At 48.0% G+C, this 22589-nt stretch overlaps 1 protein-coding gene across 2 annotated transcripts in view; it reads left to right on the top strand.

The window, feature by feature from the left end:
• Window positions 1-6936: 6936 nt before the first annotated feature.
• The window catches only part of SYNDIG1 (synapse differentiation inducing 1), a 77961-nt gene continuing 62308 nt past the window's right edge, over window positions 6937-22589 (top strand). For both annotated transcript variants that reach the window (XR_011327376.1, XM_069799867.1), the window contains exons 1-2: window positions 6937-7103; window positions 20328-20897. Coding sequence is in view for 1 of the 2 variants with exons in the window: in XM_069799867.1 (XP_069655968.1) it covers window positions 20418-20897 (480 nt within the window). In the remaining variant the exon portion in view is untranslated. The remainder of the gene's footprint in view (window positions 7104-20327; window positions 20898-22589) is intronic.

Below are 22589 nucleotides of genomic sequence, written 5' to 3'. Positions count from 1 at the left end.
AGACAAACCCATCATCACATAAAAAAGGGAGGTAAGCACATGGAAAGTAAGAAAGGTAAATTTATGTTCCCCTCTGCATTTTAAGGTGGCATCAGTTAATTCAATGAGCGTTCCTGGCAACTAGGTGTTTATCAGCCAGACGGATTAATTCCTTTAGTGAATATAGTGAAATGTTTGTGGGACCATTCATTAAGGAGTAGTCAAGCCATCTGTCCTCAACTACGCTACTTACTAACCATAATGTCCTATCATTTTGGCCCGTCTCCTCAAGTTTGCCCTTCCACAAATTTTCGTATCAGCGTCATTCTCCTCCCCACCTGTGAAACCTGAGCGTTTCTCATGGAGCCAACCATAACTTTCATCAGCTTCTCACTCCATTATTTCTCATGTTCAGCATCTTCTCTGGTCACACCCAGCCATTTCCCATGGGCTGTTCAGGTAGCCAAACCTGAGGTCAAGTCTCTCGTCCGCTGCAAGCTCTTGGCAAACATTTTGAGAAGCAGCAGGACTGCGTTCCTGCCATGGGAGCTACAGCAGGACACTGGAGGTGGGAATCTGAACTTCTCTTTATTTTCATGGCCTGTTAGCACAGAAAGGAAAAGGCTTTTTAATTTGTTTCTTGCCAACCCCAAAGCACTTTTCCTAATGTTACTGCCTAGTTTAAATCTGCAGGATGATGGAGAATTTTGAAACCATCGTGTCCTTCGTGCACAGCTGCCGTTGAGGCTTCTAAGCTATGAAGTTCCAGCCACACTTTGTAGGCTGCAGGCAGCAAGGAAAAGGCCTGGCACTCTCCTTGAATCGCAATTGCCAAAGTGGAAATCAGACCCAGAGGGCTCAGCCCAGCTCCCTAATTACTGGGGCATCGTTCTGCCTCCAGACGCTGCTCCAGAGGGGTACAGCTCCCCCAGATGTCTTGTGCCGAGTCCATTGACGCTGCCTGGATGACACAGGACTTCTCCAGGGCATCTCTCTTTCAGGGGCTGAACCAACCCAATGTGACAATCTGCAATTCATTTAAATTTAACTTAATGTCTGCCCAGTTAGGCATCAACATGCCCAGATAAATCTGGGTCCGAGACCTCCAGTGGGACTAGCTGCCTCCCTCCACCCCTGGATTTTCCTGTCCTGGCTACTTAACGTATCAGATCTTTGGGGAAAGGACTGTCTCTTACCCCGTTTATATACATGTCCCTACATACTGGGAGCCTGAGCAATACCGTAAGACAAATAATAGGTCAATTTTCGTGGCACTTGGCACTCGGCTCCAAAGAAGTGTCTGACTTAAACAAAGCAGTTATGGGGCAGTTTCACAGTGGAAGAAAAGGCATTTCATGTGAGATGCTGAACAACTCAGGAGATCCCTAATCATATCCAAGGGGAACCTTTATCATCTCAGATATCTGTCTGACTCTGTTCAAGGTTTGTAGCACCTAAATATCACCACCAGTGACTGGTTCCTTCCCTTATAAAAAATCACAAGGTGGCCTTGGCATGTTTCCTCTCTGACAGATGGCCACATCTCAATTAGCCCTAACCTATGTCTTTCCTGGCTACCTCGGAAGGCCAGCAATGCAAAGCAGCACAGAAACGATACAGTTCCCTCTCCCTTGGAGCCATCCGTACTGGTCAAGGAGCTGCCTTATGAATAGGGAAGCATCGGTGCCAGCACTTGCTGTAAGGCTTCTTGGAAGAATCCCAAAAAGTTCAAACATGAGAACTGCATGCAGTGAGACGAGGCACAGATGGCAAAATAAAAGCAATGTGATTTTTTTTCCGAGCTTCTGAGTCTCTCAGCTCCTGGACATATGAGAAACTGGGGCACTTTAGCTGAATTAAAGTAACTCATCTAGAGCAAAGGAGATACAGACAACCCCTTCCAGAGACTCGGCTGAGGACTTGTATATGTAAAAAGATGGTCCTGTCTCACTTTTGCTAACAGGTCCTTCCAAATTAATTTAGTACCAGATGTAAAGTCCCACACCCTGTTTACTTCATCCTCCTAGCAGGTGATGCCTAGCAGCCACACTTTCTTGGTGCAGGTTAGGCAAAGAGTGGCAGTGATTGCGTTTAGATTCTTCCTCTGTTGCAAGTAAGCATGCATATCCAGTTTATAAGAAGAGTTCAAAGCAATGAAACATTTGATTTTGAGCTAAGCTATGTGGTTCACTCAGCCAAAAAATTATATATTTTACTTTTCCGTTTGCCATAAATACAGAATAAGAAAAAAAAATGCTCGGCTTGGGTTAACCCAAGCTTTCATTTTTATTCTGGTTTCAGAACTACCAGCAAACAAATCAACACAAACTTCAGCACCCACACAGCTCAGCCATCTCAGCTAACCCTTTTTTCTTTCTCAGAAAGTTAAAAGCACTCCTGGCTATGCCTTTGGGGTCTGATCCAATTCAATGGAAAGTTTCTTCTTGCCTTTGGCAGGAAGAGATTACAGATTTTGGGCTACTTCCCGATTGCTCTGTACCATCACTCTGAATTATAATCAAGCGAAATGTGGTTCAGACCATACCAGTACCTATGGTGCCAGCATTTTCGACAGACAGAACCCTTCTGTGCCAACCTGCAAGCCAAAAGCCCTGCACACTGTGGAGCACAGGGTCCTAGAGCCCAGTTGTGTCCTCTAAACGATGAACAATTCTTGCAGTCTTGTAGACCTGTTTGGTTTTGTTTTTTGTTTTTTTTTTCCTGGCTCTTTATCACTGTAAATACCAGCTCGCAGCCCTTCTCTCCTGAAACCTTCTCCTTTCCATCCCCTCCATCTCCCTCTGCTAGCTCTGTACCACAGCAGAGCACCCTCCACAACCACATTGCCAAGTTGTTAAGGCTGAGCACATCGACTGGGCTACCTCACTTAAACCGACAAGCATTGCCACGTTAACTGCGGTCTGTTCCCGTTGAGCTTGAGACGACCTCGGGACCAGTCTACCACCCAGCTGTTGCTTTTAAGGCATTAAGTGACATTTTGTTTCCTCTGCAGTGAAGGATGCTAGATCATGGACAAATAAGGAGCTGTGTACGGAGCCAGCAGGAGCCATGAGCAAAAAGCTTGCAGGGAAAGATTTAAGCCAGGTTCTTCTGCTGGAAGAAGGAAGTTTCCCTTTGGTCATCTAGAAGGTCTGGGCTCCAATCTTGCACTGGGAATAGTGAGAAGGAGCAGCACTTTGTCTGTCCTCTCTCCTTCTTCCTTCTCTGGTGATAGGTGGTGCTGCTGCTCTTCCTAGAGTCCAGAGATGCACTTGCAGGTCACCAGTCTTTCCAGTTTCCTACTCAGGGTGTCCTGGACCTGTGAGAGCATCCACCACACCGGAGACCGTCAGCCTTTGCTTGGACAGCTGAGGACCACAGCCTAACATTTTTTTCCCACCAGCTCCCATCAGTGTTTTAGCACATCAACAGACGTACCAGCTAATGATGCTCCCCAAATCCTCGCGGCTACCAACAAAGCTCGCCCTTACTTCTTGCAGCATTTGACATGTAGTTTCCAGACGGGAACTCTCTCCTGCTCCCACGCTGTGATGTCTCCAAGGTGGTTTTGGCCAGGAGGTTTTCAGAGCAGCTCTGTCTCTGAGGGCTCTGGCAGAATGACGGTGCCAGAGGACCAAAGAGCAGGCAGTTGATGGGGACTGGGTGACTCCAACCAGGTGCTGTTACTTAGGGTGCTTCCACTGAAGCCAGTGGTCAAATGCTTGGTCAGTGTAAGTCCTTGTGATAACCCTGATCAGAGCAACCAGAGGTGAAATGATGTCCCTGGAGCTAAAATGATACATGCCTGCAAAGTCTCATCCCTTCCTTAACTTCTGCAAAACGCCGTGTTGCAAGAAAAGCTGTTTGTACGTCTCCAGTAATTTCTGCTTCCAGGTGGCATTTCCTTTTGACATCCTGCCTTGATGGCTCCCAAATCCCTAGCTCCTCACAGACAGGAGACCAGAGGACCCATGGAGGCTCCCAGGCCAACGTGGGCTGCCCTGCATCCCTCCTATCTCTCCCTCTGCTCTAGGTGGCCTTGCCTTCCACTCTTCCTCTTTGCAAGCGTTATTCTTGTTCTTATTATTCATCAGGTCTTTTCACGGTAGCTTCTCAGGAGTTCAAGCCACAGCTGAGCCCTGCTGAGAGGCCCTAGGGAGCAATTACTCAGATCCCTGTTCTCAAAGCAAGAAGGGGCCCCTGGCTGCTGTGTAGTTTGTCCTAACAGGTTGCTGGCATAAACTTAGAATAGCAAACAGTGGCAGTGAGCCTCCAATAGTTATCAGACCCAAGGGAGGTGGACTTTTCTTCCTCCCCTGCCTTGCTCCTTTCAAACATCTCTTCATGCTGCTCTCCAGCACCGCAGTGATGCATCTGCATCAGCCCTGGAAGGATGAAAAGTGCCTTTAGAAACAGAAAGAAAGGGTTCGTTACCACTGCTAGACACAAAGCATGAATCTCACCAATTTCTTCCCACCCACGGCTCTTACCAAGCAGCTGTGAAATGTGCTGGCACGATGCATTAAGGACACATTGTGCATGTTTACCTGGTGTTGAAGAGGACTCTCAGTGATGCTGCTAGACCTGAAGGGAAACCCCCAAATCACAAACTAGTCGGCTGCAATTCACCTCACCGCAAGCCCCTTTCTATCGGCCTTTGAAAACCTTTCTCCAAAAATCAGCAGGGTGCCAAGGTGGACAATGAGAGCTGCAAATATCAAAATAAAATCAGGCACAGCCGTTAGCTTCCCAGCGTCAGGAATAGGCCAATTTATGGCAAACTTAGTGCAAATAGGGGAGTGGCATGATTAACACTAGTTAGAGCACTGGTAAGCTCCTTCTTGGGTGGTTCTTGGCTAGAGAAGAGGTTGCCAAGAAAAAAAGGCGAATTCTGTCCTGGACTATGGCAACAGTTACAACCACTGTGGCTGTTGGATTGTGATTGCTCCACGACTTAGATTTTCTCGGTTCTGCTGCAAAACTAAACAAATGAGGCCTGATTTCCTCATGGACGCGAAGGCCCATGGTCTTCCCGGACTGAATGAAGAATGTGCTTAGTTTGGTGCAGGGAGAATGGGAAAGGTGGAGGACCAGTGTTAGAGAAAATTATTACTATTAAAAAAATTACTAATTATTACTCACTGAATCTCACCGTGATAACAGCATGAAAAACACTTCATTTTGGAAGTGTCAGAAGGAAACAAACAGGCTCACAGGATGTGGCTGCCTGGAAGCCAGAAAATTTGACTTGATGACCCCAAAATCCCTTCCCCGCTCCATTCTGTATAAATGCCTTTTTTTTTTAAAGGAAAAATCTAACAAATCCTTTTGGAAATCTTGCCACATTTCCTCCTGTTTCACAAATACTTGCGGTCACTTAGAAACTATTTTGCCAGGAATTCACCATCCATCCAAGCCAGCTGATATCTCCGATCAATAGCAGTAATGCCTGATGATAAGAATTTGCACTGTAGCAGCTAGAAGTCATTTGGTTGCAAGCCAGCCCCCCTACAGTTTTGTTCCTGTACAAGCAGAACAGAAAGACAGTCTTTTTCCTAAAAGTCTTACTCGGTAAAGGCATAACGAATGTGGTTTTCAGGCTTCTATTCCCAAGAAAGGAAAGGTGAAAAGCACTTTGGAGAATCAGGGTAATCATAATTTGGGGCTGTTTTTTCTGCTGATTACATGTTTATTCTCTCCCAGTGCCTATTACATTAAGGAAGAAACTGTTTTCTGTAAGACACAAAACCTCCCTGAAGTCCAAAGCAAGTCAGGAATGAACAAGGGACCAGACATCTAGATGGAGAGAAAAATCTTTTGCAAGTACTGATGGGATATACTGAAAACAAAGCTAGAGTCCGGAAGAGAACTAAAATGTTGTGAAAGAGGGGAAAACAGGGCTGGAGGGATTTTCTGCCGAAAATCCCCGAGACAGGCTCAAGTTAGTTAATGTGTGTTTTTTATCTTGAACATTCTCCTTCAGTAAAGACTTGGCATGGGCTATTTTGGGAGTATGAATAACAACAAGCAAGAAGCAAGCAGGGAGAGGAAACAGCCTTAACCCGGGGAGAAAGGTGGAGGCAACAAAAATAATGCAGCGGAGCTATAAGGCCTCGTGCCCCTCTCCCTGCAGCAAAGCCGTGATCTAAACCGGGCGTGTGATCTCCCGGCAGCTTTTTGAGCCAGAGATGTTGAAGCATCTAGAAAGAAGTGGCGACAGCGAAGCTTTTAGGCAAATGACTCGGCTGGCAGGCTTGCTGGGTTTGGGAAGAGGAATGAATGAACGCTACTTACCTGGATTATGTACAGTTATTAGGAAAGCAGGGAACACCCCCTCAATGCTGCAGCACACAGCCCAGCAGGCTTGCTGCTACGCTAAAAAAATAAAACCACGCAAAGAAAATAAAGTTCTGCAGACCTGCTGGGGCTTCCCCATCGCCTTGGGGAGTCGGTGTGCCAAGCTCCGTGTTCGCAGGTGCCTTTGTGGCTGGGGGAGAGGTCCTGGGGTGCCTGTGGGGCAGGGAAGGGTTTTTGGGGGGGGGGCTGCCTGGTACCCTCGAAGGGGTGCTGAGCTCCGGTGGCGAGCAGCAGAGACCCCCCTAGCTGGGAGGAAGGCCCAGGGAGGAGGAGGAGGAGATGGGGGGGGCAAAGAGGGGAGAATTTCGCCATACCCCCCCCTTCCCCGGGGGTGTGTGTGTGTGTGTTTTACACAGCAGGGGATGCAAGGCTGCTCCTGCTGCAGGAGGAAAGTTGGCCGCGCTGCCACGCAGGGCTGGTTCTCCAGCCTCCCTCCCTCCCTCCCTCTCTCCCTCCTCCTCTTCCTCCTCCTCCTCCTCCTCGTCCTCCTCCTCCCCGCGAGTTGAGCGCACAGTGCAGCCCGGCGGTGCAGGAGGCGCAGCCCCACCGGTCTCTCACCCTTTCCCGTGTCCCCCCCCCTTGTCCCGGTCCTCCTCCTTCCCTCCCCACCACCACCACCAGCCCTTCCCCATCTTCCTCCCCTTCCCCACCGCCGCCGGGATGCTGCCGGGCTCCGTGCCCGGGCGTTGAAACCGCCGCCGGGCCGGGAACCCCCCCGGCAGCCCCCCCCGGTGGGAGCATCGCGCTGCGGGTCACCTTGCAAAGAGGTGAGTGACCCCCCTCCCACCCCCCTCCATCCCATCCCATCCCATCCCATCCCATCCCATCCCATCCCATCCCAGCTCCTCCGGGGAGCCATGCACCAAATTCCACACCCCCCCCCCCCATACCTCCATCCTCCGGGGGTGGCGGGGACACACACACACACAAACACACGGTGGCTCCCGCAGCCGCTTCGTGGGAGGGATCCCCCCCCCCACCCCGCACACACACACCCCCGTGGGAGGCTGAGCCCTGGGGAGTGCAGGGATTTTGCCCCCCCCCCCCCCCCCCCGGGATCCAGCCCCCGGCGGGCAACGGAGTTTGGGGGACACACACACACAACCCCCCCGCAACGGTGTTTCCCCGGTGCCTTGCTGAGATCCAGAATTAGCATTGCACGAAGCTATGGGGGGGGATGTCAGGAGAAAGGGATCAGGGTTTTCCAGTGCCGTGGCCAAGGTTTGGATTGGGAGTACTGGAAACTGTGCGTGGGGGTCTTCCTTTTCCCTTCCTTTTTCCCAGGAGGAATTCCCTCCAGTTGGCTGTGGCAGAACAGCTTTTTCTCCAGCCCCCGGCCAACCTCGCCAGTCCCGGGCAGTCTCTGCTCTGGGAAGGGGGAGACAGACTGGTACGAGGGTGCAGAGCCTGAACTGGGAGGGGGGTGTCAGGGGGAACGGGCTCCTTGCAGCCACTTGCCCTCTCCCCTCACCACCCTGCTCAAGAGGGGCCGGATTGAATTTTTTTCTACCTTCCCAGCCTTTAGTTTGCGGGCAGGGACAGCTAAGTTGGAGAGAGAGGGATGGTTAAGGCGAAGAGACAGAAGTGGTCCCCGCTGTCCAGTGGCGGAGAGGGGTGACCTTGGGTAAGTCCCCCAGTGCCTGCCCCATCCTTCTGGGTCGGGTACCACTAAAGCATCCCGCAAGGGATGAAGGAAGAACCCTTTGGTAGGAAGAGGCTGGCAAATGCATTGAGACTTTTCTGGAATTGGCACTGCAGGAGTGCAAGCCTTCCTGGAACAGGACTGGTCGTGCTCGCCGGTCCAGAGCGCGCTGCCGGAGGAGAAGTGCAAGGGTCTCTGCGGGACTGGCCGTGGGTTTTGTCCCCCCCATAAGAACATGGAGCTACCTAGTGGCAGGAGTTGCTCTGGAAAGCAATCTGTTGAACTGTGTCTGCAAAATAACCGGAGGGGAGGCTTCAGCCTCAGCATGTAACGAGGGAGAAAGAAGCCAAAAAAAGCTCTAAACTTTCCAAGGAGATTAAATATTCAAATCACAAATAATTAGACATTAATCCCTCGTAAACAGGGCATTAACAGCAATTAAAAGATGCTTTGATATTCTTAAACCCGAGGAGTTAACTGGTACTTTCAGGGGGATTATTGTGTATTATAAAATGCAGTCAGAGCATAGAATGCACTTTTCTACATTCATGTATTTGAATGACTTGCTCTTAATTATAATTAATGAGCTATCATCTTCAAAGTAGCTGCATTTAGAAGCTCTCCGTATTAGTTTCAAATTACCTCGCTCAAAAGTATAAGCCACTTCTGATTTTACTGGCCAAGGTGACATTTTATTGGCAGTTTGGTAACTACAGGTCATGCCAGGGTGTACGGAGGATAAATGCATTTGTAGGAATTAAATGAAGTTTCCTTTTATTAAGTGGGCAAGCAGACGTCTCACACCACTGGTGCCGTACGCTCTGGAATAAACCTCACACGCACAGGAAGGCTCTTCCTTATACAAATGCAGATATAATGCAGTACTAGTGTATATAGGCACCACCACAACACATTTAACTTAGTGAAGGCTGCTTTCTGGATTTAAAATGCTTTCGCTTCTGAGGGTAGTATCAGAGAAAAGATGCAACATAGTGGGATAAGGTTTTTTTGTCCTCCTCTCTACTGTAAATTCATATCTGCAGACGCTATAAATGCTTTTGTCCAGGTGAGTTTCTAATACTCCCTATGTGGTTATTAAGATTGCAGATTACATATTGGGACTTCCAAATTTTGTTTCCTTCACTTTGAAGACTGGACTTTTTACAGGTTATTGTTTGTACAGTGCCATTGGGAAAAAAAATCGAAAAGAATTGCAGAGGTTTAAAGAGGAGGAAAATACTCTGCGTGTTCAGTGACTTTGCGTTGACAAATGTGAATAGTGTCTGTGTGTGTGAGAGTGTGTATCTGCTCATGGCTGAATACACATCCTCTGGCTATCAAATCATATGTTTCTGAATACTCTTTCTCTAGTAAAAGTTGGAAACTACTTTGAGCAATGAGATCACAGCAAAATGCTCCTCTTCAGATGTAAATGTCTGTGACCCTGAGGATTCAGGTGGAGCTGGTCCAACTTGTAGCACCTAGGAATCGAAAGATTTTGTGCTTTGAATTTGGTGTCATAATATCGCAAGAGTGACAGACTGGTTATTTTCATTGCACCAGCAAAGACTGCATTTTAAAACAGTGGTGCAGTACATGAGAGGTATGAGTCCATGCATGCCTTTAGCACTCCCGGTTTTATACATGGCATCCCTGTAGTTGTCTGTCTGGGTATATGTATCTATACAAAACCCGAATGTGTAAAGTTCCCTCATTAACCATCCATCCAAATCCGTGCTGTAAAGTATTTCTGTCCTTAAGCTCTGAGACTTCAGTTCACTGAGGCATGAGAAGAATGAACTGACTGTTCACATCAAGTTGGCGTAATTCGAGCAGAGGTTTAATGGGGTTTATGTGCTTTGATTGGGTGCTGAGACCCCTTAAAAATCCCCAGGGAGACCAAAGATCCCTGAAATGCTGCTTGCAAATGGATTATTTGCTCGGAAGACAATCACGGCGTAATCAAAGTGTTCAGCTCCTTGAAGGGGGACCTGCCCATCCTAGGTCCCACGAGACACCCAGCCTGCTGCCAGGTCCTGCAGGACAGCTGTGCTTCATGCAATGGTCGATCCCGTCCTCTCCCGTCCGTCCCCACGCCACCCAACCCACCTTCCAGCTCCTATTCTTGCGCTCTCTGCAACAAAACGATCTCCTTTCTCCCCACTGCACGTGGCTTGCGAGATCACGGAGGCAATGCTGAGTGGAGACACTGCCAGTCAAATGCCTGTACCTCCCTTATAGAAATCTCCTAGGTCCTATGTTCCTTTTCCTCCCAGACAGAAGAGGTTATAGGATTTTTCTTCAGGCTCTGGTGGTGGGCAATGCCCTGAGTCTAATGGGCCCCATTATTCATTTCAACTCTGGTTTCTGCAGGGAGGGATGAGTATGGGGTTAAGAAAGGTCTGTAAAGGTCAATCTGCGCCCAGTGATGCTACTTTTTGGTGTTTCCCTGCCTGCCTTATCTGCCTTCAGCTATCAGTCTCACTATGTCTAAATCACTTATTCTGTAAAGCTTTTGTCCCACAGCGTATTCCTGGCCCTGCAATTCTTCTAGAGCCTGATGAAGCAAGGCTGATTTTATTGCCCCAGCAGTGGCTGCTTAATCTAATCATCCTCACCCTGATGAACTGGCACTAGCAATTTTGCAGTATCACAGAAGCGTTTTTCTAGCAAAGTGACTTACAACCCTGGGGTGCTTTGCTTGGGGCAGGAGATATGGAAACCTTCATTTTGCACCACCAGGCTGTCTTTCTGTTCTGTCCTCTTTTTATTTATCATTCCTGGCTCAGGAATGTCTCAAATCCCAGCCTAGAGCTTAGGGTTGGTGCGTTACATGCAGAACAAGTGTGAGGCAGGTGACTTGTCCTGCTTTGCTTCCTGCATGGAATGTGGAAAGGCGAGTAGAGCCAGATGAGGGGGGTCTATGGGAGAACTGGGCTCTATGGGGGCTTGGCTGACCATCAGGAGTGAGACTGGAGTTATAGTAGGGCCAGACCTGGAGCCACATCTGGGTGTTTCTGTCTGTGGGCCAGCCTGGTTACAAACACAAGTTAAACAGGGATTTTAGATCCAAGGGAGGCACTGGAGTCAGCCTGGAGGCAGACCAAGAGGGCCAGGTGATGGTGTGATGTTGATATTCCTGGGCGAGCCTCTCGGGGTTCGTTTAGATGCTCTGTTGTGTGCAGCAGGGACTTGGCAGGTTTCTACAAGGCAGAGCTTCAGGTAGCTGCTTCGAAGCTGGAGAATTTTAATTCTCTTGCAACACAAGGCATCGCTAAAATTAGGCAGAGGGTTTTGGCAGTAACTTAGTCCTTCCCAGACTCTTAAATCTAGATTGACTCTCAGAAACTATCCAGACTCCGTGGCACGGGAACCAAGAAGACGGAGGCATCGCATCTTTTCACCTGCGAACTCGGCTTGTCTGTCAAGTAAACACAGAGCAAAATAAAGCAGTTCAGCTGTGCGCAGGTTTTCACTCGGCAAAACACAGGTCATGGTTAAATCCACAAAAGCATTAGTTCTGGCCCCAAACTTGGCATGATAAGTGTGGGTCTGGGTCAAGTTTTCCCCAGAAGCTGGAGCAGCTCTTGGGCAGAGGCTGGGAGTGCTCTCCGCTCCATGCAGGAGAGTCAAGGGACTCACTTTGGAAGAAGTTTTTCTTGGTGAGGGCAATCTGAACAATTAAGGATGCAATTATACACCCCAGAGAACAGCTGTATTCACTTGCTTCGAAAGTGAAAGGCAGCACAATTTTCTGCTCTTCCAGTTGGCAAACAGATCCTTCAGCCTGACCACGCTGCTGAAGGTAGTGACCTGAGCTATTTCATTATGTGTCCCTCTATTTATTATGTCAGGAAGGTTAGTTTTATTGCGCTGGACATAATTAGAGAGTTTTGCAGAAGAGCTTTTTGGGATGGAAGGACGGAGAAGAAATGTCAGCTTAGCCTTCTGTTGGGAGAGGTATGTCTTCTAAAGCAAGGATCACTCCTGATGACTCAATCTCCCCAGTTTGAAATGCGGGTGGGGAGCTCAGTGGGATATGATGAGGCTGGATACCTTTGGGGTTGTCAAATGCTCTCGTTCTGCAGTATTGGGGACCCTTTGAACAGCAGAGCTGCAAAGGACCCGGTGACACAAGCTGGTGCGAAGGCATCCTTTGCTGTGCTTGCTACTGGATAGCCACGCTCAGAGTGGAGGGTACGTATTTGCAGCCAAGAGAGAAGAAGACATGAGAGAAGGATGTGTCAGGCATGTGCACAGAAGGCTTTGCTGATGTGGAGATGCAGAATTAGGACAGGATCCAGGTGTCTTATAGGTTTGCACTGAGCTCACCAGCCACTCGGTCGAGGCTGATTCATAACATTCATGTGTCCAGATGCAGTTAGGTAGCTGGTAATAGCTTTCTGACACCGAGCTTTCCCCGATTGCATTGGTGAAATGAATTTCTTGCTTAAAAAGCCACGGAGCCTGATTTTTGACTGCTTTCGCTTTTGCAAAGTAATTGCCGTAAGTTGTGCAGCTGGCAAAGTGTTTTTATACTGGAGCCTTCCACAACAGGCAGGGTTATTTACATTGCAGCCAGGTGCTGTTACTCAGGTCAGTTATTTATTAGCTGGAAAGTGCAGTTTTGTAGTCAAAAGAAAAAAAGTTGTGAATTTGGACTGAAGTCAACGAAGAGTGGAGGCTGTCAAAATTAGTTGGGAAGGAAGATTGCTAGAAAAGCCTGAATGTGTAATTTTTTTATTGGAGGCAACTTGAGGCAAATCGAACTAAAAGCCAGTTCGTTCAATTAATAATAAATAAATGAAACATTACATTTCATTTTGGCTCAGGCAAGATGCTTCCATCTGCTCAAAAGGAAATATTTTGTTGCAGGGATAACATTCTATGTTTTAGGTCAACACAAGGTAATTCCTCCTTTCTCCCTCCCGTTCTTTGGTTCAGCTAATGAATCGAGCCATCAATTATTCAGGCAGATCTAATATGCATATGGTAATTGTTTCCACATTTAAATATACCTCTGGACAGGCAATCAAGAGACCTGGATTTTTGTTTCCAGCTCTGCTACTGTGTCTGACGTGACCTTGGGCATTTCACTGTACTCTGAGTCCCTCCTTTTCAGGGCAGGACAGGCCCACGTCTCACAGTGGATTTGCTGCATACTGGTAACACTAAAATAGCATGGAGGTCTTTTTACTTCCACTGTTAGCAATTAAACATTTAGCTATCACTAATGCATGCATTCCTAATTCTCCCAATGTGAGTTAGTTGCATTGCCTTATGAAACTCCCTGTAGTTTACTTAATAGGTCAAAAGGAATTTCAGCTGCTGAAATAGCTGTGTTCCCTTAAAACAAAACCCATTTTAATGAGCCCAGCTAAATCAAAGAAGAAAAATACAAGTGGGAAAAGTTTTTTTCTTCTTTTCCTTAAATATTTCACTTTGTAATCAGCTCTCCAGATCCGTACACTGCCTGCGCTTTCTCTCAAGCAAAGGGTCCATATGTGTTGCAATTTCTAGATGTTTGAAATACCTTAAACCATGTTGAAGCCTATTACATTATGCATTAAAAACTCCCTCATACCTGAAAGAAAGCTCGCACCAGGAAACCCGCAGCCTCCAAACCCCTCACAATGTGATTTTTATCAGGCTGCAGCTCTCATCATTTGGCTTGCCTGCTCTTCAAGAAAGCTTTCTCCCCTCTACCTTCTGCGTGCTGGCAGTGGGGGAACCAGCATCAAACCCAGCGGCGCTTTGCTGATTCCGGTAGTCGTGAGACTGCACCAGTTTCTGCTGGTAGCACAGCCCTGCGAAGGGTGGTTAGTGTCCCTTCTTGCCGTGCTGGCGTTAGGTTTAGAGTCACTGAGGGGTTGGCGGAAGGTTGTGGGAGCAGTGAATGTCTTGTTGGGAGCATGGGAGACAGGCGGGAATCTGTTAGGAGCAGAGAGATTTGGATCATAGGGTAACTCAAACTGAAGGAACCTCAGGAGGTCTCTAGTCCAATCTCATGCTCAAAGCAGGGTCAACTATGGGGTCACACCAGGTTGCTCAGAGCTTCATCCAGTTGGGTCTTAAAAACCTCCAAGGTTGGAGACTGCACAACCTCCTTGGGCAACCTTTTCCAACGCTTGGCTGTCTTCACGGGGAAAAGACTTCCCTTATGTCCAAGACCCCCATGCAGAGGCAGGTGAGCTGTTTGAGCCCTTTCTCCTGGCTGATGCTTTGCAAGATCTGCAGGGAATGGCAGCGGGTACGGCCATAAGCCTTGATGCTGCCTTCAGCCTCACCATGGCTTGCCTTCATCTCCAAGTTTTCCTGCCGATAAACCAGGCCTTTGGGCTGGTGATGTCTGGTCTGCCCAGATGAATGTCCTGATCCGTTGTGAGGAAAGGGTTGGGGCTTTCCAGTTGTAGCCTGGTATTTCAGAGGTAGCTGAATTGCTCGTTCGCACAGGACTTTTGGTACCCGGCAGGGCTCTCCAGAAGGCTGAAACACCCTGAGATGGTGCTAGAACTGTGCAAAGGGGAGAGCCCCTCGGAGGCAGGAGGACAACAGCATCCCGCCGGGTCACAGAAGAGCGAAGGAATTTCGGGAGGGTGGGCAGCAGCAAAGCTGGCTTCTGCTCCTTGCCTGCCAGAGCCCAGGGCAGAGCGTTTAGCTGTTCTCTCCTTGCCCTCTCTCCATTTTGCCTTTCTCTGTCTCACACCCTTTGCTTAATTAGTTTGTCAGCCACTGTCATCATAGCAGGAGTCTGCAGAACACCCAGCAGAGCGTAGCTCTCATTGCAGCTACCGTAGCTGGGCTCTGCTGTAACACAAGTGATAGCTTAATAAACCACAGCATTGCAGACTAAATATCTTGGCACTGGTTGCAGCTTCTTATTAAAATAAGAAAGAGAGAGAAAAAAAGAAATGCAAGGAATTGGAAAGAATGAAGGTTATAATAATTAATGGCTTCACTTTTAGTAGCAGAGACCTGGGTAAAAATGTCTAATCCTCAAGGTAAAAATTAGACTGAAGTTTGATCTACTATTTATCAATAGCTTGAACTTGGTTTTCCCTTCTGGTTCCAGCCTCAAGTCTCAAAATGCAGAATTATTTCTGGTCAGCCTGAGTACCAGTGAGAGATCTGTGGGGAGAAATTCAAACTGTGTGAAGACAAATGAAACCTGAATCAAACCAGCTAAATTAACTCTGCATCTTGAAGCAGACTGAACAGCTCTCTTATTTAAAGGGCTCTGATGAGTTTCATTTTCCTGTCAGCATCATTCTGAAACCTCACTGCGATCCTAGGTAATGAGAGTGGCTCTTTTTCACTTTTGAGTGTTGGCTCCCTGCAGAGAAGGCATCCTCCAGTTGCCTCAGGTGGTCTATCAGAGGTTGTCTGCTCAGTCGCACTGCCATCCGCCATCCTCTGGGCTGCAGTTTGACCTGGAAACCGGGGCAATCTTAATTTTAGGACCTGCCTGTGAGTCACAGACATGTGAGCCTGGCACGGGTCGGGTCAGTGAAAGCCCTTAATGAAAGGATGGTGATTAAATCCACCTCCAAGGAGTCCCTGCAGGCAGGATACAGGCTCTGAGCCATTGCACAAACACTTGCTGCCTTTTGCCCCTAAAGCATCGCTCCTGGCCACGTGTCACTGTCCGTTCCTCCTCCACCTGAACCTGGGGGACTCATTTCACCTGCTTCACTCATCTGAAGGTTAGTATTCAGCTGAGAGGCTGTCCCTGTATTTTACAGGGGTATTGTTACTCCAAAGGGAGTCTGAGCCCACTGGTCCTGTGCACCTTGCATAACTGCAATTAATTTCTCCCAAGAAACATCCTCGGGTGTCTGCAGTAGGTGAAATGAAGTCCAGCCTTTGAGTCTAACTCTCCTACCAACACCAAGGTAGCAGCAGGTTACAAAGGCCTTGGAAATCTGATTTAACTCCCTTCAGCCAGTGGCTGAGAGGAGAAAAGCCCAGGGGAGGTTCTCTTTTATCCATGAGGATGTGAAATTTCATTTGTGGCTGACAATGCTCTTAATCCTGCCTTTTTATTGATGAAGAACCTCTGGGTACCTCAACTGTTTCTCAGTTTCCCTAGACAGCAATTGACCTTGTTTCAGCTATGCATCAAAATGCACTGGCAATCAAGGTGCTATTGATTTAAACCTAATGGCCAGCCACTCAGGAATTTCACCCGGAAAAGAAAAATCAATGCCACCTTATTCTTTTTTTTTTTTTTTTCCTGTTAAGATATTATAATGAAAAGGCATAAGAGTCTTGCCAGCTCCTTACCATTAAGCAATACACTTGCAGGGCTGAGAACGTCGGGTCAGGCTCTGGTAAGGTAGCCAGCCAGCTACAGATTGAAATGACTCTAGGGTTAAACAATTTTCCTTGATTGCATGCTGCCATCCGCATCTCTCTCTGCTGACCTTCCCAGAGGCATGCGAGCTGCACTGGTGTGTGGGACTCCGGAGAGAATGTCTTGAGCAATGCATTAGCCCTATTAGTGGAAGACCTCTGTGTGGGAAGGATGCTCCCCGTCTTGTCCTTGTCTCATTTTGGATGTTTTCTTCCTCCCCTCCCCCATCCCAAGGGGAAAGTGTCATTCAGAATCTGCAAGATTGGTTTACAAGACTGGTTTAAATGCACGGCAGGTAAGCACTGGCTGGATAGGTGCTTAGATCCATGGTAGGACCGAGCAACACCACAGGCTCCCTCCTATCTAGTAAGTGAGGCATGCCAGGATCCATATTGTCACCCATAGGCTGAATGGTCCCACATCGACTGTATCCATGCTGCTAAACTCTCTTACCTGCCAAAACAAGGTGGTTTTTCCCCTCTTGGCTTCTCAGGAGCATGCATGGCACTTATTTACTGCAGTGTAGATACTGGCTGGGAGAGGGCACAGGCTGAAGCCAGGCGATGGGGTGTGCTAACACTTTGCTGGCGTGGGTGATTAGGGAGGATGCTTGAGCCTGTAACGTAGTTGTTCTCAGTTCCTTGGGACGGTAGAGATACAAGCCATAGAGGACCGAAGCCGCCATGAGCAGTCCTGGTTTAGGTCTTTTGCAGAATCTTCTCTGTCAGCACTCCAAACGCTTTGGAGCCAAATCACCTTTTGAAATGGTGTTGACTCTTGGGCCTCCTTTTAATCAACCAAAGGGAATTGGCTCCTGCATCACATAAACTGATGAACATTGAGGAGCAAGGGATGGTGTGGGGCAGTCCTGACTCCTGACGACGTCGACATCCCAGTGACGTTCTGAAGTGCTCCTGGGTCTCAGGTCACTTAGGCACATGAAAGCATTTTCCCCTGTGGCCTCTGCTTACTTTTCTCCTCTTGTTGCTGAGGTGTGTGAGAAGAACTGAAGGACGGTTTTCATCTCCCATGATTTTGGAGCATCCCCATGCAAGTCAACTTTAAAGAGATGGGAGTGACCCTTTCTCATAATCCATCCCTTTCAAGATGAACGCCTAAAACTGCATGAGGAACGTGAACCGGTCTGCATACCAGCTATCTCTGGTGTCACTGTGCCTGTAAAGCCTCATTTTCACCCATTCAAAGCAAGCATTTTCCATGAAGATGGTACAGCTGTCAGAGGAACCCCTAGAGCGAGACCTGTGTTTCCAGAGCCAAGCCTTATCTGGATGATAGGCGAGTGCAGAGACAACATGAAGGGAATCTGACAGTGCAGCTCAAAGGCATGTGATAAAGCTGCCTTAAAATCACATTTTCCCGAGTGCTGGTCAAGCCAGACAATACCTGTTTGTGGGAATGATGTGACCACATGGATGTGCAAGGCCTGACCCACGCTTTGCCGCAGCCATTGATGCAGTGACCAGCTATTGACCTCTTCATCCACTTTTTCTGGGAGGCGACCTGTTTGATTTTGTGCATCTTCTTCCAATTTCTACTACATCTGTGCATATTTCCGCTGACCGTTTCAGTTTGCTTGGACAAAACGTCAGGGCTAAGAAGGCTTGTGAGATGCTTCACAGTTTTGGGTGAAGTCTCTCTGCCTTCGGTGGGGTTGATGGTTGGTGTCGAGTGTCAAGGAGCCTTGCACATTTTTCAAGCCAGCTCAGGGAGAACTGAGCAAAGTCTCCTGACAAATTCCTCATCAATTGCTGAGTTTTTCTCAGCTTCTGCCTGTGGTGATGTACATTCATTTTGTTTCTTTGGGAGGGGTGGGATGAAGGAGGGGAAGGTTTGTAGGCAAGCTATTGGAGGCACAGTAGAACGATCTCCTAAGCAAGGGGTCCCACCCAAGCTAGGTAAAGCAGCGCGTGTTCCTTAACTGAGGTTGTGTCTAGGTCCCACCCAGCCTCTCTAACCTCCTAAACAGCAAAATTGGACAGCTTAGTGGCCCACAGGAGGTCTTGCAGGTTGCCAGTGCTCACTGGGGAGCAGTGGATGGAAGACTGTTGTTCTGCAAGCACCAGTCCTAAGGCAAATGTCAACATGTTGGCCTCCCCACCTACTCTCGCCTGCTGAATTTCGCTTGCTTCCTCCAAAAGCAGCTCCACCTCACACCAATACATCTGTGCTGACACAGGCTGATGTTACGGCATGGTCCTCTGTTTGTTTAGCACAGGCATAGTTGCATAAGGAAATGAGTTTTCCTCGGAAAGGCAGGGCACCTGCTCTCAGTCTTATCTGCTACAAAGGGATTGAGGGCTTTGGGACTAATCTTTTGGTGAAACTGAGTCCAAGCTTCCAAGCTAATCTGCAAATCGGTTTAATTTTGCCAGCAGATTCCCCAGGTTTGGGGCTGAAAGCCACGTAGTGTAAATTCCATGGGATCCCACCACGGTGTATTTTCACTTGAGTAGCTTTCCTGCCAGTTCACTTAGGACAAGCACTGAACTATTTGCCCACACAATAAGATGGGGTTTCTATGTGTTAAACCAAGTGCTGTGAATGCAAACATTGCAGCATACTTAGTTAAGCTCTCTTGTTATGTTAAACTTCTTTTGTAGTGTAAGAACAGAAGACCAGCTCTTAGCAATGGTTTAAATATTTCTTGCAAGCCAAAAGGGAGACTGCAGATGTTTGAAGTCTGGAGTTATTTAGAGGAAATAAAATTAGGCTTTTGCTAGCCATTGCTCTGTTAGAGGATCTGTGATATAAAAGGAAAATAGAGAGAAAGCATCAAGTAAAAATAATATGTATGTATGTGTGTTTGTATGTGTAACTTGTTTTCCTCCAGGCAGCACACTGGGGACAGGTAATCTTACCCTAAGAATTTGGCCTTAGAGGATCTAAAATGAAGCTCTTCGAAACCAGAAGCATTTCTGTGATTTCTATGGTCAGGCCAAGAAAAATACCCTGGGCTCATTGTTGCTGTGGGGGATACATCCATATTTCAAAAAGCATTTTTCCTTTGGCTGCACCTAAGCAAAACTGGTGTCCTGGTGAGAAAGTGTCTGGGCTGGGAAGAAAAGTCCTTTTCAGCCTTCTGAACTTTCCCTTTGATTTCTCATGCCTTAGTGCAACCCACACAAAACAGAGCCAGGCTGGTGGGCTGGTGAGACGGAGGATGGCTGTTGTTCCTGTGCAAAAGGAGACAACCAGCTCCTGGGGCTCAAGCGACTGTGCCTCCACGTCTTCCAGGTGAATTTGGATGGGGATGGTCACACTGGCAAGCCCCATCATAGCCCTTCGATCTGTCGCCCCAGGGCTACCTCGGTGGCATTGGAAGAACTAGGGCACCCAGAGCAACACAGGAGATTTGAGACCCCGTCCAAAGGAGTTTTAATTCAGCTGGGTCAGAGCTGATCTTGCCTTTGGGTGGTGTTTTTTCAGTTGATTTAAAGAGTGCTGCCTGCTTCTTTTCTTTCAGCTGGGTTTGCGAAGGGTAATAAAGCGCTTGCCAAGGGTGAAGGGTGGCTGCAGAGACTGACAGTTGAACACAGCAGCTGCCTGCCCTTCGCAATTGCAGAGTTCTGAGAACTGAAGATGATTCTTTTATCTCTGGGGTCCCCCTACCACGTCTCTCTTATCAGAATGTTCGGAGGAAAGGCACATTGTCCCCAGAATGACAGTGGCGTACCTGTGGGAGGATGGAGGAGGCATCACAGCCCTTCTCTGATGGGGCACACCATTACCAAGACATCTCAGCAAGTCCTTTGTCACCACACATTGTCATCTGCTCCTATTCACCCCATGGATTTGGGGTGGGGGTTCTTTGCCTCTCCAAGTGGGGATATATTTGGAGAGCTAGCGCAGGGTGTGCACCTATGTGGGGCTGTATTTCCTCATGAGGTCATACCAAAGACAAGCTGATTTGGGTGCCTTGGTATGTTATTCATTGCCTTTGTCCTCACCTTGGTATCTGTTTCCTTTTTTAACCAGGAAAATGGGAGCCACTGCCCCAGTGTGACCTGCCTCTGAGGTACAACAAAATAAAGACCACCCGTCCCACTCCCTCAGACACCTCCCAGTATGGATGGCTTGGTTGAGCAGAACAGTGTGCTAATGCACAATAAGATCGCTGAAGCCGGGAAAAGGAATGGTTTAATTAATACAAGGAACTTAGTGGCAGAGAGCCGAGATGGTCTGGTCTCTGTGTACCCGACCCCCCAGTACCAGACCCACCGAGCGGGCAGCCTTTCCTCTCCAAGCTGCCTAGAGAAAGGCAGGAATGACCCCGTCCAGCAGCTCCTGGACCCCAACATGCTGCAGCAGACGGTGGAGTCTCACTACCGGCCCAACATCATCCTCTACTCGGAGAACGTGCTGCGCTCATGGGGCGAGAGCATTGGCTCGGAGTGCTGTGAAACTACCTTCATCGAGGACCGCTCTCCCACCAAAGATAGCCTGGAGTACCCGGACAGCAAGTTCATCGATCTCTCGGCGGATGACATCAAGATTCACACTCTGTCCTATGATGTGGAGGAAGAAGAGGATTTCCAGGAGCTAGAGGTGAGGTGTCATTTGGGATATGTGGGGAAGGCTGCGGGGAGGAGGGCGTATTGGGGGTTAAGTGTAGAGCCTCCAAGATCTGATCTGCAGGGGATCTCCTGCTTTGGAAGCTGGTCTGTATGGGATCAGCTGTATCTCTCCTCTGGCCAGGACAGTGAGCGATCGCTCACCTTTATTTCCTGGGTAAAGTCCCAACTCTGTGGATACTAATGGCAAAATTCCCACTGGCCCTAACGGAGATCAGCATTTCCTTCCTGCCTCTGAATGGGCTGGTCAGAAACTGAAGAAGACCCGTGTGCTTAAATGCTTATATGAGCATCTGTCCACATACATGGACCTTGTCTTACTCAGCAGGCCAACATCATCTCTTTCTTTCTCCTGACTTGAGCTAGGCATAAAGCAGATTGTTTTGCATACTGGCTCAAGCATGAAACATTTCTGTGTCTGAATGAACACAAAATCAGAAGTCTTTGGGCTTCAAGCTGCAATGAATCGCATGTCTCTGAAATAAAAGATTTTTTTCTGATGGAGCGAAACACTTCATTAGATCCCAAATGCAATGTTTTCTTTCAGGTTCCTGTGCTTCATTGATTGCTCACAATAAAGTAAGATACATTTTGTTCTCCAAATGGGGCAGACCATGGAAATCAGCTTCATTCTTTCTTAAATGATGCATTTTTACTTTAAAAGATTGTTTTGGCTTTGGCTGAAACCAGCTGCCCAAGTGCGGCACAGATTTGTGTTTGCCAGTATCTGTGGGAATGGAGGGTGTGCATAATGCTGCTAATGCTGCTGATCCCAAAACTTTCTCCAGTGTTGGTCACAGACTCCTAACCTAGCAAAGACCATTTGGCTGTCTGGAGCAAAGCCATAGCTTCAACTCGAATGTCCAAGTTGAGCTTGAGAGACTATTTGCTCGTGTTTCTCTCTTGCAGGGGTTTTCTCCACCGAGACCTAACAAGTCCTAAAACTTCTATTTTCACCTCCTGTAATACCAGTGTCTCACCCTGTGATCAGCACAGGGGCAACCCAACAAGAGCCTGACTTCTCGTTGATTCTCTTTTCTCTCTGTATTGATAAGGTAGGAAGAGAGAGGCATTTTTCCCAGTGTGTGCCAGAAATGCAGTATTCAATGCCTCCGCAGGGAGACAAAAAGGTTCTCTCTGAGGCATGTGAGGGTGTTACCTCAAATCACACCCTTCTACAGCATTTCAAAATTGGCTGTGGGAAGTCTCGTTTTCTTAATCAAAACAAAATCCCTAGCTGCTGCCTTTTTGCCCTACTTTCTGTCATGCAGTAGTGATACAAGTGACTGCAGCAGGCATGTAATTGCCTAATGGTGTTATTGACACATCTGGCCTGACATTTAGGCAGCAAAATAAAAGTCTCCCTCTTCTCAATCCAAATCCAGCAAGACCTTCTTTAGCCAACTGTTGGAGAATAGGCTAAAAAAGGCTGGGAAAATAAGCAGGACAAAGAAAAGATGTTTTATACCAAAAATCTTTTCCCTTTTATTGGTGGGATTTTTCAGGCGCCTTTGCAATGTAGGGCCCTTGATCTGGGTGTCTCTTCAAAGTGGTACTGTAGGAGCTTGATCAGCTTTTCATAGAGAACGTTTGTTTCTAGAAACTCACCTGTAAAGCAAGGTCTGAGGAAAGTGACTTCACCCTTTCCCCTCCCCAGATCTCAAGG

Source organism: Haliaeetus albicilla, chromosome 13, assembly GCF_947461875.1.
Source record: "Haliaeetus albicilla chromosome 13, bHalAlb1.1, whole genome shotgun sequence".
Taxonomy (NCBI): domain Eukaryota; kingdom Metazoa; phylum Chordata; class Aves; order Accipitriformes; family Accipitridae; genus Haliaeetus; species Haliaeetus albicilla.
This window is presented reverse-complemented; position numbering and strand designations above follow the sequence as displayed.